The 15,642-nt window shown below is 40.4% G+C and overlaps 1 protein-coding gene across 1 annotated transcript in view; it reads left to right on the plus strand.

Moving 5' to 3' along the window:
* The window catches only part of ankrd13b (ankyrin repeat domain 13B), a 46,654-nt gene that overhangs the window by 16,977 nt on the left and 14,035 nt on the right, over positions 1-15,642 (plus strand). The window contains exons 2-7 of the mRNA XM_088012118.1: positions 4,434-4,569; positions 8,898-9,067; positions 9,972-10,017; positions 10,304-10,447; positions 11,510-11,750; positions 14,981-15,047. Of these exons, the coding sequence (XP_087868244.1) occupies positions 4,434-4,569; positions 8,898-9,067; positions 9,972-10,017; positions 10,304-10,447; positions 11,510-11,750; positions 14,981-15,047 (804 nt within the window). The remainder of the gene's footprint in view (positions 1-4,433; positions 4,570-8,897; positions 9,068-9,971; positions 10,018-10,303; positions 10,448-11,509; positions 11,751-14,980; positions 15,048-15,642) is intronic.

Below are 15,642 nucleotides of genomic sequence, written 5' to 3' on the forward strand. Positions count from 1 at the left end.
TTTCCCTCTGTCTCCTTTAGCTGCTTGCGTGCTCGTATACAGAGGGCCGACTTTGGACACCACTGTCCTAGACTAACAGAAAAATGTTGTTGTGGAGGGACTTCATCAGAGATGTTGAACTGATCGAATGTTTTCAAGATTTTAACTCAATACTACCAATTTAAAATGGTTTAAGATATATTTTTAAATTTAAATCCACCTGTGTCAAAAGAGAAACTGACCAACGTGTGAATATATACTTTGCAAGTGAAAACCGTGGCTGTTAAGCTCACAATGTGATCCTCTTTCCCGAGCTGCGAGTGAGTGTTTGATGCTCACTGCTTCGGTTTGTGGAGTTACCGCTCATTTCTGCTCATTACTGCTGACGTATCGACCCTGTTCCCCAGTTAAAACGCTCGCATGCGAACAGCCGAGGTAAATAAAAGACACAGGAAAATAGGTTCCTGGAAAAAGAGTGCTTTGGGTCCGCAAATGCATCTTTTGATAGAGTTTGTAAAAGTGTTATGATATTCTGTTGAAAGTGTAAAAACTGACATTTCTTCATGTTTTTATTATGATTTGCTCTGTAGAAAAATGCCCTTCTGGAGGGTACTTTAATAATGCAAAACTTCATGGGTATGTGCTGCACTGGCTTTTATATCGGTAATCATCACAACTTTAGTTTATTAAAAATACATTTTGAATTTAATTTGAGGAGAGAAGAATGCTCAAAGAGGCTAAAAATATTATAACTATTGATTAACATTTATGTAAATCTATGGAACTGCATAATGTCAGGGATTTTTACACCATTAAATTACCAGAAATTTTAATTTAAAGCTACCTTCTGTGTCAAAACCACATGGCAAAACACGGTCTTCATTTTCATAGATGACATTTGTATTAAAGTTAGTTTGATGTAGAATGGGCTAAATGAGAGCACCTCTCTCTCTTAGCTCTGTTAGCTCTGCCCTCTGTCTGTAACAATTGCTACATGTGCTGGAAGCATTATGAGTAAGCCGGACAACACGGATCAACAACAAATCAGGCCGAGGCTGCAGTTTCAGGCTGCTGCTGTTTGCAGATACTCCTCGGAGGTGTCATCGCAACATATCTCTCACATTGTGACTTGTGTTACTTTGAAAAATTGAGTGTAGGAGTTTTTTTTTTTCTTTCTCTTCGGTGTTGGTTACGGGTCATTGGAGGCCCGACAACGGAGAGGTGGCTGGGTCAAAGAAATCAACCCAAATAGAGGCATAAACAAGTGCAAGCCTGACAGTAATTGAGTCCGGGAAATCTTCAGCAAGCCTTTTGGGATGTTTTGAGTTAACTCGCTCGGAGTTTGAATGAGGTACATAAAAGGACTAAGAGTTTAATCTACACTGAATGACACTGGAGAGACCCATTTATCATGGCTGCTTAAACTTGCCACGCCATTTAGCTTGTAGCATAATCCATCAATGCGAAATGCTGTAGACTAAATAACATGACAATGAGTCTTATGAAATTCTGTATATTCCCATTCTTCCTTCTTTAGTGAAAGAAGGAACATGGTACACACTGTTTTCTGGCAACTCTCTGTGCTTTATCTGAACTGTCTCCTTCAACAACCTCTGCTTCCTCTGAAACAACCCAGCCGCCGTCACTTTCTCTCTCCTTCCACCTCCTTTCACCTTGCCATATGCTCCTGTTTATGCTCTCCCTTATTAGCTTCTTTCTAATATTCTATCTCTGTCCTGTATATTATTTGCTCACCCTTAGCTGAAACTGAGCAGTGCTCCAAACCCCCCACCCAAAAGCTTAAGCTGATAATCTAAAGCATTACACACACAGAAACCTTAGGAAGGACATTATAGATAAAAAAAAAATAAAAATAATAATAATAATACCCAATTGGGGGGGGAGAGGTTTGTTCCTTTTAGGTTTTAAATGCTTACCTTTGTGTTTGTACATTAAATCAATAGCAACTAATAATCAACAGACCCCTTCCTTCCTATCAGAGACTTGTTGTGCTGCTTTAGTTGCTATGTATCTGCATCCATTCCCCTGTCTCCGTAGCTCCTGGGGGACTCCCTCATTACGCTGTCCCATTTATTTTCTTCATCTCCGTCCCTTAGGTGCCATTTTGTATGTATTGCTGACGGGCACAGCCTACTGCAATGGAAATCTTTCTGTTTTTGATTAGAGTCTTTTCCTTTTCTCTCTTTTTTTTTATTTCGTTCAAATGACAGAGCACACAACTGTTAGCCAAAGATTACGAGGTAGCAGCGTAATGGAGGTAGCTTCATCCGCTGACATGCACTGTGGTATTATGTTTCGCTCACTAAATTCAGTTATTGTAACACGATCCAAGATATTACAGCGTAAGAGCATGTGCTTGTTGTGTGTTTGTGAGCATCTTTCTGCGCTCATGCATTCTGGTTTTCTGTATATCATTGTGGTCCTCCTTATTTCCCTTGCAAATAAGCAAAACAGAAGAATGCAGTTACTGATTGCTGAGCGTTTCTGTTACACTGTCGTTCATCAAAGCAGCTTCCTCATGCTGACTTGTCCTGTTTGAGCTGCTGATTTTAAAAGTTCCCCAAAAATCGGCATATGTTCGCACTTTCCCGTGTTCTCCTGTGGTACTTAGTATTAGTATCATTATGTAGGCAGATTTTTCCTTTTAGTCTGCTATATTGCTGATGCTGGCAAATGCTTATCTGAAAAAGTAAACCTTAATCAGAGTTGAGCCCTTAGGATTAACAGAACTGACTTTGGATCAGCCATTCCCCAGAATATTGTGACCATCAAAACTCCACTTACTTACTCTACTTACAGCAGATCTAGGATCACTTACTCTACTTACAGCAGATCTAGGATCACTGAGGCAAATGTTGCGCCTATAATTAGTAAAACAAAAAACCTGCCGACCAGGTTTTTGTGATGTACACCAAGACGAGAATTCAACTGAAAGAGATACAACATCTCTTCTGAGTCCTGCTCATGATGGGCATACATCTAATCTAAAATGGCTTCAAGTTAAATAAATAAATAAATCACCAGAAAACTTAAAAAAAAAAAAAAAGCAAAAGTCAGAAACAGTAATTGCAAAAGTTACTTCAAAAGAAAAACACAAATGTCAAATATTTATATTTATGGTAAAATCCACATAGTCCACACCAATAACTGTGCTGCTGGTGACCCCAGAGATTTTCCTGGTCTTCTGATGAGACCGTTCTCTTCTGGAAAACAAAACATTGTTGGTCTTTAGCTTCCTAGCTAACCAGTTTAATGTTGAAACCAGTTGGTATTTGCTCATTAATTTCTACAACTTTCTCTCAAACTACTGTGCTCACTGGAGAAAAGTAAGCCGAAGCATGATACTGCCATGACCATGCTTCATTCTGGGTCATTCTTTTGTTAGGGGGTCACACAATTGTAGACAAAAGTTTTAGCCTAATCAAACCACAACACATCCTCACACATTAATTTGGGAGATTTTAATCAGACCAATATTTTTCCTTGGAATTAAAGGCGTCTGGCCTGTTTTCTTAGTCCAGACATAGCGGGGACTATAAGGAATTGTTTTCACATATACAACACAATCAGTAGCAACTGGAAACTCCATCATGTCCTTTATTGTTCCTGTAAGCCTATTACCATCCACCTTGATCTTTCTTTTTATCATTATGGAGAAACATCCAGTTTTATTTAATTTAATTTCTTTCCTCTAACTATTATTGACTGACTCTTCCGTGCCACAGTCCAGACATGTTGCTGTGCATTTGTGCTTTTCTTCAGATCAACATTTTGGCCAATGAGATCATTCTGATGCTCAAACTATGGCAGAAGCTAAACAACACAAATGAACAAACGGTGCGACTTGAGCAGCTAAATGTTATTATGGTTGATCAGATGCAGTTAATCTGTATCCAAGAAGACTTAATGCTGGAACTGAACCAAAGGGGGGTTCAAAAAAGTAATTAAGTGTGTGTCTTTTCTAGTACAAGCTTGTAATTTCAGCTTTTTTATGTTCTATAATAGAGAGTTGAGAAATCAAAAGAAGCCTCTAAGATCAATTTTACCTTTTTTTGAAACATTGATAAAGTGAAAGTCTGAACTTCTGATTTCTGAAATTTGTGACTGATGAAAAACATTTCAGAGTGTTTTACGGTTTATAGACAATAAGTAGGAGTTTGGGCCTGATTAACAGTCTAGTCTGTATTTTTTAAATAAAAGAAACCATGTAGTGTTAAAGTTCAGTGAAGCATGATTAAATGTCTTTGTTAAGGTAGCGAGACATTTTTTACCATAGCTCACCGTCTCGTTTTGTTCTTTCTGTCATTCCTCACACATTTCCTCCTTTTGTACGACAACGGTTAACTATAAATCTAAATGTTCTCTGTCAGCCCTTACGCTCACGTCTGCTCCTCCTTATTCCACCCCTCTTGTCCTTGCCTCCACCCATCTAGACGGATGTAGAGTCTCTGGACCCTCGTGGACGGACTCCTCTCCACCTGGCTGTCACTTTGGGCCACCTGGATTGTGCCAGGATCCTGCTGCAGCACGGAGCTGACGTTAGCAAGGAGAACCGTAATGGCTGGACTGGTGAGTGTGTTTGTGTGTGTGTGTGTGTGTTGAAAATTTCATTTGTTTGCCTTAATGCACATATTTTACATTATGCATAAGCCTTTGTATACAGATTGGCCCATTGGAGGCTTGAGTATGTTTTAAGATAAATGTGCTGTGAGGTGCATCTTGTTCAACGAAATATCAATACTGATGTAATTATAAGTCTGCTGTATAAAGAAAAATGACATTGACAACAATGAAAGTGTCTTTTTCAATGCAGTTGACAAAATTTTTCATAAGTTTCTTGTTGCTTTTATTATTTAAAAAATGTTAAAGGCTTATGCTTCCTGTATGAACAGAAAACAGGGTAACACTTTATTTGAAGGGGGTTGAATAAGACTGACATGACACTGTCATAAACATGACATAACACCTGTCATGAACATGAATAAGCCTTCATGAATATTTATGACTGTTGTCATAAAGCGTCATTCGGTAAATTATGACACTTTTAATACCAAGTTGACATTATTCAAAATGTCTTTGTTACGACAACTTGACATTAACCAGGAAATCATTACTGTTTAAACTTTACCTTTAATAACATAAAGTTACCTAATTTTTAAAGTGCAATCAGTAATACTTTTATAACAAATTTATATCAGTAATGATTTCTTGGTTAATGTCAAGTTGTCATAACAAAGACATTTTGAATAATGTCAACTTTGTATTGAAAGTGTCATAATTTACCGAATGACGCTTTATGACAACAGTCATAAATATTCATGAAGGCTTATTCATGTTCATGACAGGTGTTATGTCATGTTTATGACAGTGTCATGTCAGTCTTATTCAACCCCCTTCAAATAAAGTGTTACCGAAAACAGAAATGATAATCTTACTTAATTAAATGTGATTGAATTGAATGTATATAAGATTATTACGTTGACTCGTTTTGCCGCTCTATGCACTTTTTTTCCAGTCACACCTGCTCTTTAGGCAGACTCTGTCAGGCAGCTCTTCTCTGCTGGCTCTGTGGAAACGTGGTATGGACATCTGGCAATGGCAGGATGTGGGAGTGTGAAATCATTAATATTTTAACCTTGAAATTGTCACTGTTTCATCGCATGCCTGGTCAAGATTTCTGCAGCTTTAAATGAATCACTTGTTAAAGCCTGAAATATGAATGGAGGTAAACGGATGAGGATGACCTGATTTACACGAGAAACAGTTAGTGATGATTTATAGTTGAAGCCACTTTACGTTTACACCTGAGGGCTACAAACTAGGAAAAGAATCAGTCTGATGTTTCCTTTCCATCTTTGTAAAGATGTATTTTAAAATGCCTTACAGATATTCAATTATTGCTCAGTTTTAACCTTCTATTCATCAAATCACACTTGTGGATTTTTTTTTACTCTCCCTACTTTTGGGGGAGTTTTATCAATATTTATATTTGAGATGAGTGTAAAATCTTTACACCTGAAGCAGGTTAGGATCATTATGCTTTATTATTAGCCATCACTGCTTTCATCTCAGTCCACTTTTCCCCAGGAATCTTCTTGTTTTATTCCTTAACCCTATAAAAAAAAAAATAAAAAAAAAAGATTTCAGTATGCCGAGGTGTGACATGGACTAAAACAAGATCATTTAAATGAGCATTTTTAGCTTATTTATAGTTTTAATTGTCTAAGTAATCTTGTACTCTTCCATGTCTCTCAGTGAAGTTATACAAAATCTGTAAATATTACAAGATTGTTCATGGTTTAATTCAACAATACTATAAAAGAGAGTACACATTATAGGAGTGGTCATGATCTAAATTCCTTTAAGAGTCATTACATGAGGTTGTAGACGTGGGCAGGAAGGACATCCTGCAGCAGCGACTCCTTGTTCCAGGGGATCAGAGGCAACCTGTTGTATGTATGACAGTTTTAATGAAGATGATGTGCAGGGTTGTTCATTATGTTCTTATCAAGAATCTTTTTTTTTTTTTTAGCAAAAATCATCACTTGTGTTTCCAGGGCAGTTCCCAGAACAGAACAAGCCTTCTTTACTAGCTTGCTGAGTTTTTAATTTTAACGCTGGCTATGATGCTGCTGCCCCAACAGATGATGGAAGATTCACAGAGAAAAGCCAGCATCTTGCTGTACAAGCTCAAGGAACTAAGCTTCCTTAAGAGACACAGTCTGCTCTGTTATTCCTTGTGATGGGCTTCCCTCTTGTAGCTCCTGTTTACTCTCCTACCAATGAACACTGACATTATTAGCATCCACCACCTCACTGCACTCATTATCATAGAAATAGTGCTTGACATTGTCCTAACATGCAGTCATTTACTCTCTTTTGTTTATATTAAGATGATTGAACCAGGTGTGTGATGGCTTCTGACATAACAGCTGTCTCTGATTTGCTGAGGTGGGCCTCGGGTAAAGTAACACCAGAACCTCCAGACGAATGGAGGAGATTTCTTAGATACCAGAATGCAAAAGGAAGCATTCTGCTGCATCAGAACCTTCTTCTGGGTCAGGTTAAAGCAAAGGACTTTGCCCCCCCCCCCCCCCCCCCCCAACCATTTGGATCTGCAGTCTCTACGTGGAGCTAAATTGGGGCCATGAAGCTTGCTCCACCTTTTTTTTTAAACTGAAAAATAAACTTTAATCTGAAAAAAAATCTAGATTTTTTATTTTATTTTTTTTTTCAGTTTCATGTTTCTTTTCAGCTTCATTTTTTTTTTCAGTTTAAAAATATTGGAGCAAACTTTATAGGCTCAGTTTAGTTCCATACTGTTCCCCTTCCTCTGTCCCCAAAACAAAGGAAGGCAAGAGCGTCTCATGGAGATGGAGATGAAGATGGAGCTACGGCACCAGGTTCCAGAACTGAGACTTGAAATGAGTCCATTGAGGTGTGACAGGGAAGCTGTGGGCGAAGGGCAGGAGAAGCGGATACTAAGCTTGTTCCTCTACTAAAGCTAATGAAGAACGTGTTTAGTTCATTAGCGCTCCCGACACTTTATCTGTCTAATCCTCCTTCTACTTGAAGCCTGTGATGTTCTTTCTCCCTGACCACACATATCTTATATTGTTACGCCAGAGCTTACTCCCTAGTATTTCCTGTACTCTGCTTTTTTCTTTTTCTTATCTTGACTTTGAGCTGTTTTCGAGATGTTTTTGTACACTCTGCAATAATTCACTCTGCCGCCCTGAATTTGCCTTTTCTTGTTAAGCAGTTGCTTTAGGTCCCTGGTGGATCCAGGGTTTATTATTCAGGAAGCACCTTCTGCCAGTGGTGGGATACCCACTAGTTTATGGTACTGGTCTCTTTTCCATGTGGCTTACTGAGTGAATCTCTGTCTTAGAGCGTCCACAACATGTTCTGCAACATGTTTCTTGTAACTATCTCCACTTTTCTTTTGGTCAGAAGTTGCCAAATGAATAAGGATTGTATACACAGAACAGAGAAATTACCTTTATATTACTTTTTTTCAGGGTGGACAAGTATTTGCGTTGTAAAACAGCATGAAACTTCAGTCCAGTTCTCCACTCCCATTTTATAAAAGGTTTGGTGTCGTTTTATCTGTCTCCATTAGAGTTATGGATGCAGTTCAGCGAAGCAAAGCCTTTGTTGCTCCTTAAGATTAGCAGCAGCAGCAATTAGCAAACACCTGGTGCAACTGCGCATCTGTTGAGCTCATCATTACAAACTACTTCTCAGTGCAAGGACTCCTGGAAACAATAGTAAAGGCTTAATGGAGGAACACTGTGATGAGGTGCTGAAGGCAGAGTGTCGGAAAGAGCAGAAGCTTCTTAAAGAGACAAAGGCCCGATTTCGAGGCGTTAAATTGCAAAGTCAAATTTCTTTTAAGTTATATTTGACGTATGCAGCATTGTTATGACAGATGACATTAACATAGTTACTTGATTGTGGTTAAAAATGACACTATGTGCCTGGAAAACACATAATTTTGCCTCTTTAACTTGTGGTTTTAGAGTACGGAAATCTCTCTGGATTGGATTGGATCCAATACACCTAAGGATCCAAGCCTTCGGTGTGTTGGATCCTTTGGTTCATTGACAGATTATGAGATGTAAACCCTCTGTGGACTTGTGTTTGTGTGTGTGTGTGTGTGTGTGCGTGTGTGTGTGTGTGTGTGGGCTGAGTTTAAATCAATTATCTGAAAAGGAAGAAAAGGGAGGAGTGTTCCTTAGTCTTTGATCAACTATTTGTAAAGAGTCTTTCTGATGATAGATGGGCACGTGGCAGTAATTGGGCCAACCAGCTTCTCCTTTGGCCTACTTCACGTTCAGCAGTTCCCGCTGCACCCTTAAATTGCTCGCTCACATAAATTTTGAATAAGGTCTGAGTGTTTTACTGTCTGCTCCCCCTCCCCGCACCCCTCCATTCTCCAGTTCTTCAAGAGGCGGTGAGCACGAGGGACCCGGAGCTGGTGCGTCTCGTGCTGCGTTACCGTGACTACCAGAGGACTGCCAAGAGGCTGGCGGGCATCCCCGTCCTGCTGGAGAGACTACGCCAAGTGGGATTTTACACGCACCCACACACATTAGCACAAAATCTCCAAGGAGCACGGATGCACACATACACACACACACACGCTTGTATAGAAATAAATGTGCATGCCGCTTAGAAGATAATCCATCTACAGTTGCATAAAAAGTCAGGTTTTACCCAGCTGTCATTTGAAATGCAGATATGTCTTCATTTTAGGATGAAATATTCTTTTTGATGGTATTTATAACTTTGTTTACTAGTCAGCGAGGGGACCACAAAGGATTATGTCTCCATGTTTCACGGCAGTGTGTCCCGAGGTGATCTGACTCATCTCAGACCCGGGAGGAGTAAGCACTGGCATGATTAAAGGCACAGGAGCATTTCTTACAAAGCTCAGGTGACCTGTGCCGGAACATGATAGGTTGATGGTAGCACTGGTGCACCAGCAGATCATCCTGTTAGTGCCGCGCAAAGCAGTGGCAGAGATGCAGAGAACTGCCTTCACACAGTCTGTCTCTGTATCAGATCCAGCTGGCTCCCTATCACACAACCACACACACACACACACGCATGCACGCACAAAGACACACACACACACACACACACACACGTAATGATGCTCTCACTAAAGCATCCTCGCACAGCAGACAAAACACCCTGACACTTTTAAAACGACTCTTCAGTACACACACATCCCAGCGTTCTTCACCTGCTGCTGCCCTCACCCACACTACTGGCCTCTCCATCCATCAGTTCTATTATTAACACCCTCCACAAACACACCCGGCTTCTCAGTGCCAGTCTTCCTCACCATCCTTGGCGTACACACTGAAGCAGCCCGACTGCATAGTTTTTACTCTTCGTTGCTATTCTCCTCGTTTTGCTCTTCATCCATAATGTCTGTCTCTCCTCCTCTGCTCCCTGTCCAGGCGCAGGATTTCTACGTGGAGATGAAATGGGAATTTACCAGCTGGGGTGAGTCTTAGCTTTTTTGTTTTTAACCAATTTGTCGTATATTATTCCCATGACATGTTTATGCCCATTTCTTCCTGTTGAGCTGAATAACACTGGCCCGTAGACTAATTGCATGCTTTTGTATGCATATGGTATCATTGCTGAACAAGTAAAGAGGATTTAATGGATGACTGAGGCCAATAATTACCCTAATGGCAACACTTGCAAGAAGAACCAAGAATTGTTGTCTGAAATGTTGGACATGACAAATAGCACTGTTTGGTTAAGATATTGTGTTTGTCCACAGTGCCCCTGGTCTCTCGTATTTGCCCCAGTGACACCTACAGAGTGTGGAAGAGTGGACAGTGTCTCCGTGTGGACACCACGCTGATGGGGTTTGAGCAGATGACCTGGCAGAGAGGCAACCGGAGCTTCATTTTCAGGGGCCAAGGTCAGCAAGCCTCCCAGCCCTTCAATCAGAAGGCTACTAGTTTGAATATTGGTTTGAGGACCTCCCTCGCCAAGAGTTCATGCTTGTCTGGATTGGCAGTACTTTGCAAAGCAGTGGTGGTATTCGTTCTTGAAAGTGATAATTTCCCAGTTGCCAGAGACAGCGCCTTGCTTAACGACAACGCACATGAGACATGAGAATGTTTCTGCCCCTCACAAGCAGTGAAGTTTCTCTGTTTACCAATAAATTTACTAAGTTGTGTGACGCCAGTAGCTCCGCCCTAACTCCACCGTACCATTGTCCTACAGACCTACAACAGGAGGGGACCCAGGAACAATGCAGTACGGTTCGGGACCAAATCACACCAACCTGAGTTGTACCACTCAGTAGAAATTAGGCATATGGGATAAGAAATTGATGCCTCTCTTTTCATGAGTAAACATTTAATGTTTTATGTATTGTGTGATGCCCAGCTCTTTGGTCCTGTGTGATGTTTTAATGAGTGTTAGAAGTAAAGCTGGGTTTAATTGGAAACATGCAAGACCCTTTTTTTGTATGCTTCAGATCCCATTTCCACAAAAATTCTTCATGTTACTGTAAATTTCTAAGTTGGGAAAAATGTAAAGATTTCCAATAAATTTATTTAGTCGTTTTTGAAACTGAAATTGTATCTTTAGCCTCTCACTACTTTTAACTTGCTGATTTAGTCCCACATGGCTTTTGAAAGACCACAGGATTTATGTCAGCAATGTTAACATTTAGTGTTGATAACTGTTGAAATGAACAGTTATTCCAAACTGTGGAAGTTGACATGAATTTCTCACACCTAAATACTGTAAGTCTACATTTTTGTCTTGGTGTTCTGTTTCTTTGTTGCATGAGCTGCAAATATAGATGCTTGTGTTTTTCTACCCTTTCTTTTTGATTCTGTAACAATGTCTGTGATCTGTTGACATCAGACTTAATCCCTTTGCCATCTTTGTGTCTTTCAGCGCCAGTGCACAGCTCTCTCCTGCATTTCTGTCTGAAATTCTTCCCATTTTCCCTCTTCCCGTCTCTCAGACTCCAGTGCAGAGGTGATGGAGGTGGACCACGACAGACAGCTGGTGTTCTGCGAGACCTTGTGCGTCTCATCTCTTACGGCGCTCTCTCCTGGCAGGGGGAAAGCTGGCGCCTGCAAGGGCACCTGTGCTGGACTGGGCCTCCTGGGTGCGACGCAGCCCAGCGATGAGCAGGTCGCAGCCAGGCTGTCCGCGCCGGTGGTGACCACTCAGCTGGACACCCGAAACATCGCCTTTGAGAGGTCAGAACCTGAGCCAGCATGCACTCGGTAGCTTTGTAACTGCAAAGTAAACATCGTCGAAGCTAGCCTCAACCGTACTGACGAATTACTCATTCATAAAACAATGGCCTTGGTAAAACGCATTACCTTTGTTGTTACAATAAAATGTCTCTGTCAGTGCTTCTTGGTTACTTTCTCCTGCACTGCGAGGCACAACTGAAGAAGGGAGCAAGTTCAGCACATTCTCCGGTGGCCGTCAAAACGCAAGAAAAACACGAGCAGCAGCACTGCCAGGAAGTGGAGACAACCGCACACATGTCGAGCTAAAACAAAACAAAACAAAAAAAAAATCATCATAAATAATTAGTTTAGAAAGGGACAGTTTCTAAACTGTGGTTTCTGGTAAATCTGAAAGGAACTGCATGATTTAGGGTGTTTGCTGCCAGCCTGTCTTCCAGATGCAGCTGCGATGGACCAGCTGAAGTTTGCAGAAGTTAATGTAGCCAAGCTTTTTGACATAAAATGTAAATGTCATGGAATAAAGTTAAATTACAGTACATCAAATTATCTTTATTCAGCAAAAGTCTAACCTTTCAGAGTAAAGGCCCAGGTTGGGGTTGACTGGACGTAGGGTACCTTCTAAAACTATTGAAAACTCCTGAAGTTTTTCACATATTGACGTGTTCCAAAAATAAACTTAAGTGTATATTATTGAGATTTTTACATGATACTACTAGTACAAAGCAGTGTATAATTGTGAAGTGGAAGCAAAAAAATATATTTTGTTAAAACCTTCATGTGCTAAAGAAATCTGATAAGTGTGGTGTGTGATTAACCTCCTCTGAGTCAGTTGTTGGTTCAGTTTCAGCCAAAACGCTCTTGAGGCATTTTTCCACCAGATCGAAAGATTTAAAATTTTACAGAATAGCATTAGATCAGTCCAAACATCACAGCACAGACTGAGGTCTGGACATGAATATGCATTGATCTAAACGACTTGTGTTATAGTTCTGTTTACACATCTGTTGAGGAACGTTATCCTGCTTGTACTTTGCAGTGTCGAACACGTTATCTTACGTCATTGCTTTGTATTCAGCTCCATCCATCTTCCCTGTTGCTGCTGAAGGAAAACCTTCCCACAGCATAATACTACCCACCCCCATATTTCATCATGGCTCTTTCTGGTGAAGTGTGTATTGAGATATTTTCATCACACAAAACACCTTGTATGTAGGCCAAAAAGTCACATTTTGACCTGATGTGACTATTTTCTTCCACATGTTAGCTGTGTGTCCTTTGTGTGGTTTGTGGCAAAATTCCCAATGAGAATTCTTACGGCTTTACTTAAACATGGCTAACTTCTTTTCATTAGAAGAAAACTCAAGTTCTTTACAAGGAACTATGGTGTTTTTGACTTAGGGATGACAGGGACAATAAAACATATGGACATAGACGAAGAGAAGGGAGAAATAAAGAGGATTTTGGAAAAAAAAAAAGTAACAGAAGTGAAAAGATGAGGCAAAGAACAATGAGAGCAAAGTAGTGGACTGAGAAATGGAGACAAAGATGAATGGGACATGAAAAGTTATAGAAGTGCAATATGTGGACAAAAAGAAATGGTTCTTCTGGTGGAAGGAGGCGGAAAAAAGAGACATTTGGGTGAATTATGGAAAGAGAGGAAGAGTGAATGTTAAGAGATAAACAGTAAGTGAGCAGAAGGACAGAGTACAGCTCAGTGAAGTGAGCAGGCAGAGGGTAATCGTCTCCCTGTCAGACTTCCACCTTAGCGTCACCTCTCTGCATTTCCCCCAGTCAGCACTCCTGTCTACATGCCAATAATCTGTTTATGATGCTTCAGAGCGAACCACTTTGTCAAAGCAGCCCAGACGGGGCATCTACCTCTGGAGTTTATTTATCTTCAGTCAGTCACGCACAAAAACTACAGCGCTGCAGTTTTCTGGTTTCAGGCTTTAAGGAAATTTAGGGAAGTTCAAAGAGGTCACGTCACCCCTTCTTCAACTAAATGGATTTTTTTTTTTTTTTTTAGATATGCGTGGCATTATTTTTCTGTTCCGACACAGAATGAGTAACTGAACGAGGACAAAATGGAGAACCATATAGGAATAGGTTTAAAAAAATATTCAAAACGACAAAGGATCCTTGAGGAGAATTAACATTTTGCTCTCCTGTTCTGTGTCTTTATACGAAGTCTGTAAAGCAGGGATGATCCACTGTGGATTTTTTTGCCCCTGTTACCACTCCACTTTGTACCCCTTTTGTTGGAGTTTTGCAAAAATGAAACCTGAACTCTACAATGCTTCATCTGACTGCTACCTAACCTAGATATGACATAATGCAGGCTAAGGTGAAAAACAAAACCTTTAAATCATCATAATAAAAAATCTAAAACTCTGAAAAGTAAATTGCATTTATGTTTTATAGCAAATAGATAGATTGTCCTGGTACCAGTGTCGTGTTTTTAGCTTTGGCTCACCATGTTTGATTATGAAATGCTCATTTTAGCCTCCTTAACTTGTCAGTATGAATTCACGAACTACCAAAGCGACTCCAGGTTTGTGGTCGTATCATAAGCTGTGAATTTTTTACAAACACAGGAGAAAATATATTCTTTTGAAAATACTACAGCTGGTCCTGTGGGGGAATTGAACTGAAGAGGGAAAGCATCGCTCTACTGCTAACGGCAAAGCTCTGAATAGGTTAGGACCACAGCAGTTGGCTAACAGATACATTAACATTTCTATTCTTATTACCGGTATTAGCTGCTACTTTTTATTATCTAAATATCCATGTATTTATGCTATTACTGCAAATGTGAGGAACAACGATGAAGGGGATAACCATCCTTGAAACCTCTGCTTGGCTCCACAGGGACTAAGCAGATGAAGATGAGAAATGCCTCACTAGCTTCTCGACAGGCTTCCTAATTGCACAGCGAGCTGCTGATCTTCACTGATGGCAAACAGGAACAATGGAGGCAATATTTTCAAGCTGCATGTCTCACCAATGGGGTAGAGGCTGCAGTGCAGGGAGCTTGAAGAAGCATCTGACTGAAGGCGCTCGGCCTTAAATGTTGTTAAACTTGGGAATAATCCTTCTCACTGTTGCATAATTCATTTCTGTATAAATTATACAGATGTGTTTTCTTTTTCTTTTTTTTAAAAAATCATTTCTTCATGTAGCTATGAGCTTAACTTAAAGGTCACAGGACACTTATTTGGATTCTGTTGCAGGAACAAGACCGGCATCCTGGGCTGGAGGAGCGAGAAGACGGAGACGGTGAACGGATATGAGGCCAAGGTGCGAGTGATGGCTGCGTAGACCGCTCACCTTCCTCTCACCACTTCAGGCCTGATGCTCAATCTCATGCTATCAAAGTCCTCATTAAGGAGTTTCAAACCCACACTGGAGACTTCCAAAAGTTACTTGATCCTCTCGGTATTTAAGAGTTAGACAAATCTGTCACCCTCAAATGAAGGTGAAGAATCCACATGATATTTTATGAGCACATAAAACTCCAGATGGGCCCGAAAAAAACAAAGGCATTACCTTGAGCCCTTTTGTTTTTTTTGTTATTCTTTTGACCTCCCTGGAGGGACTGATAGTCATGTCAGATGCCCCGGACCATCTGCCGTTGGTGCTTTAAAAACACTTTAAAGTCCTGATGCTTGAAAATTGCTTCTTTTTCAGCATCATTGACTTAGCGTCCCAAATGGAAACAGGCAACTCCTGCTGCTGCTGAACACACTGTTATCTTTCGCTTTGAACAATGGTCCTATGTATGGTCAGACTCAGGATCTTCTCATCTTTTACGGTGCATCCACACCAGCCCTGTTTGGTCTGCTTTAATCAAATTGTAGTTTTTGTCCTGACAGTCTGGTTTGTTTGGGGAGGT

This window comes from Poecilia mexicana, unplaced genomic scaffold (genome assembly GCF_051168715.1).
Source record: "Poecilia mexicana isolate PSO_F unplaced genomic scaffold, ASM5116871v1 scaffold_13, whole genome shotgun sequence".
NCBI classification, from domain to species: Eukaryota; Metazoa; Chordata; class Actinopteri; order Cyprinodontiformes; family Poeciliidae; genus Poecilia; species Poecilia mexicana.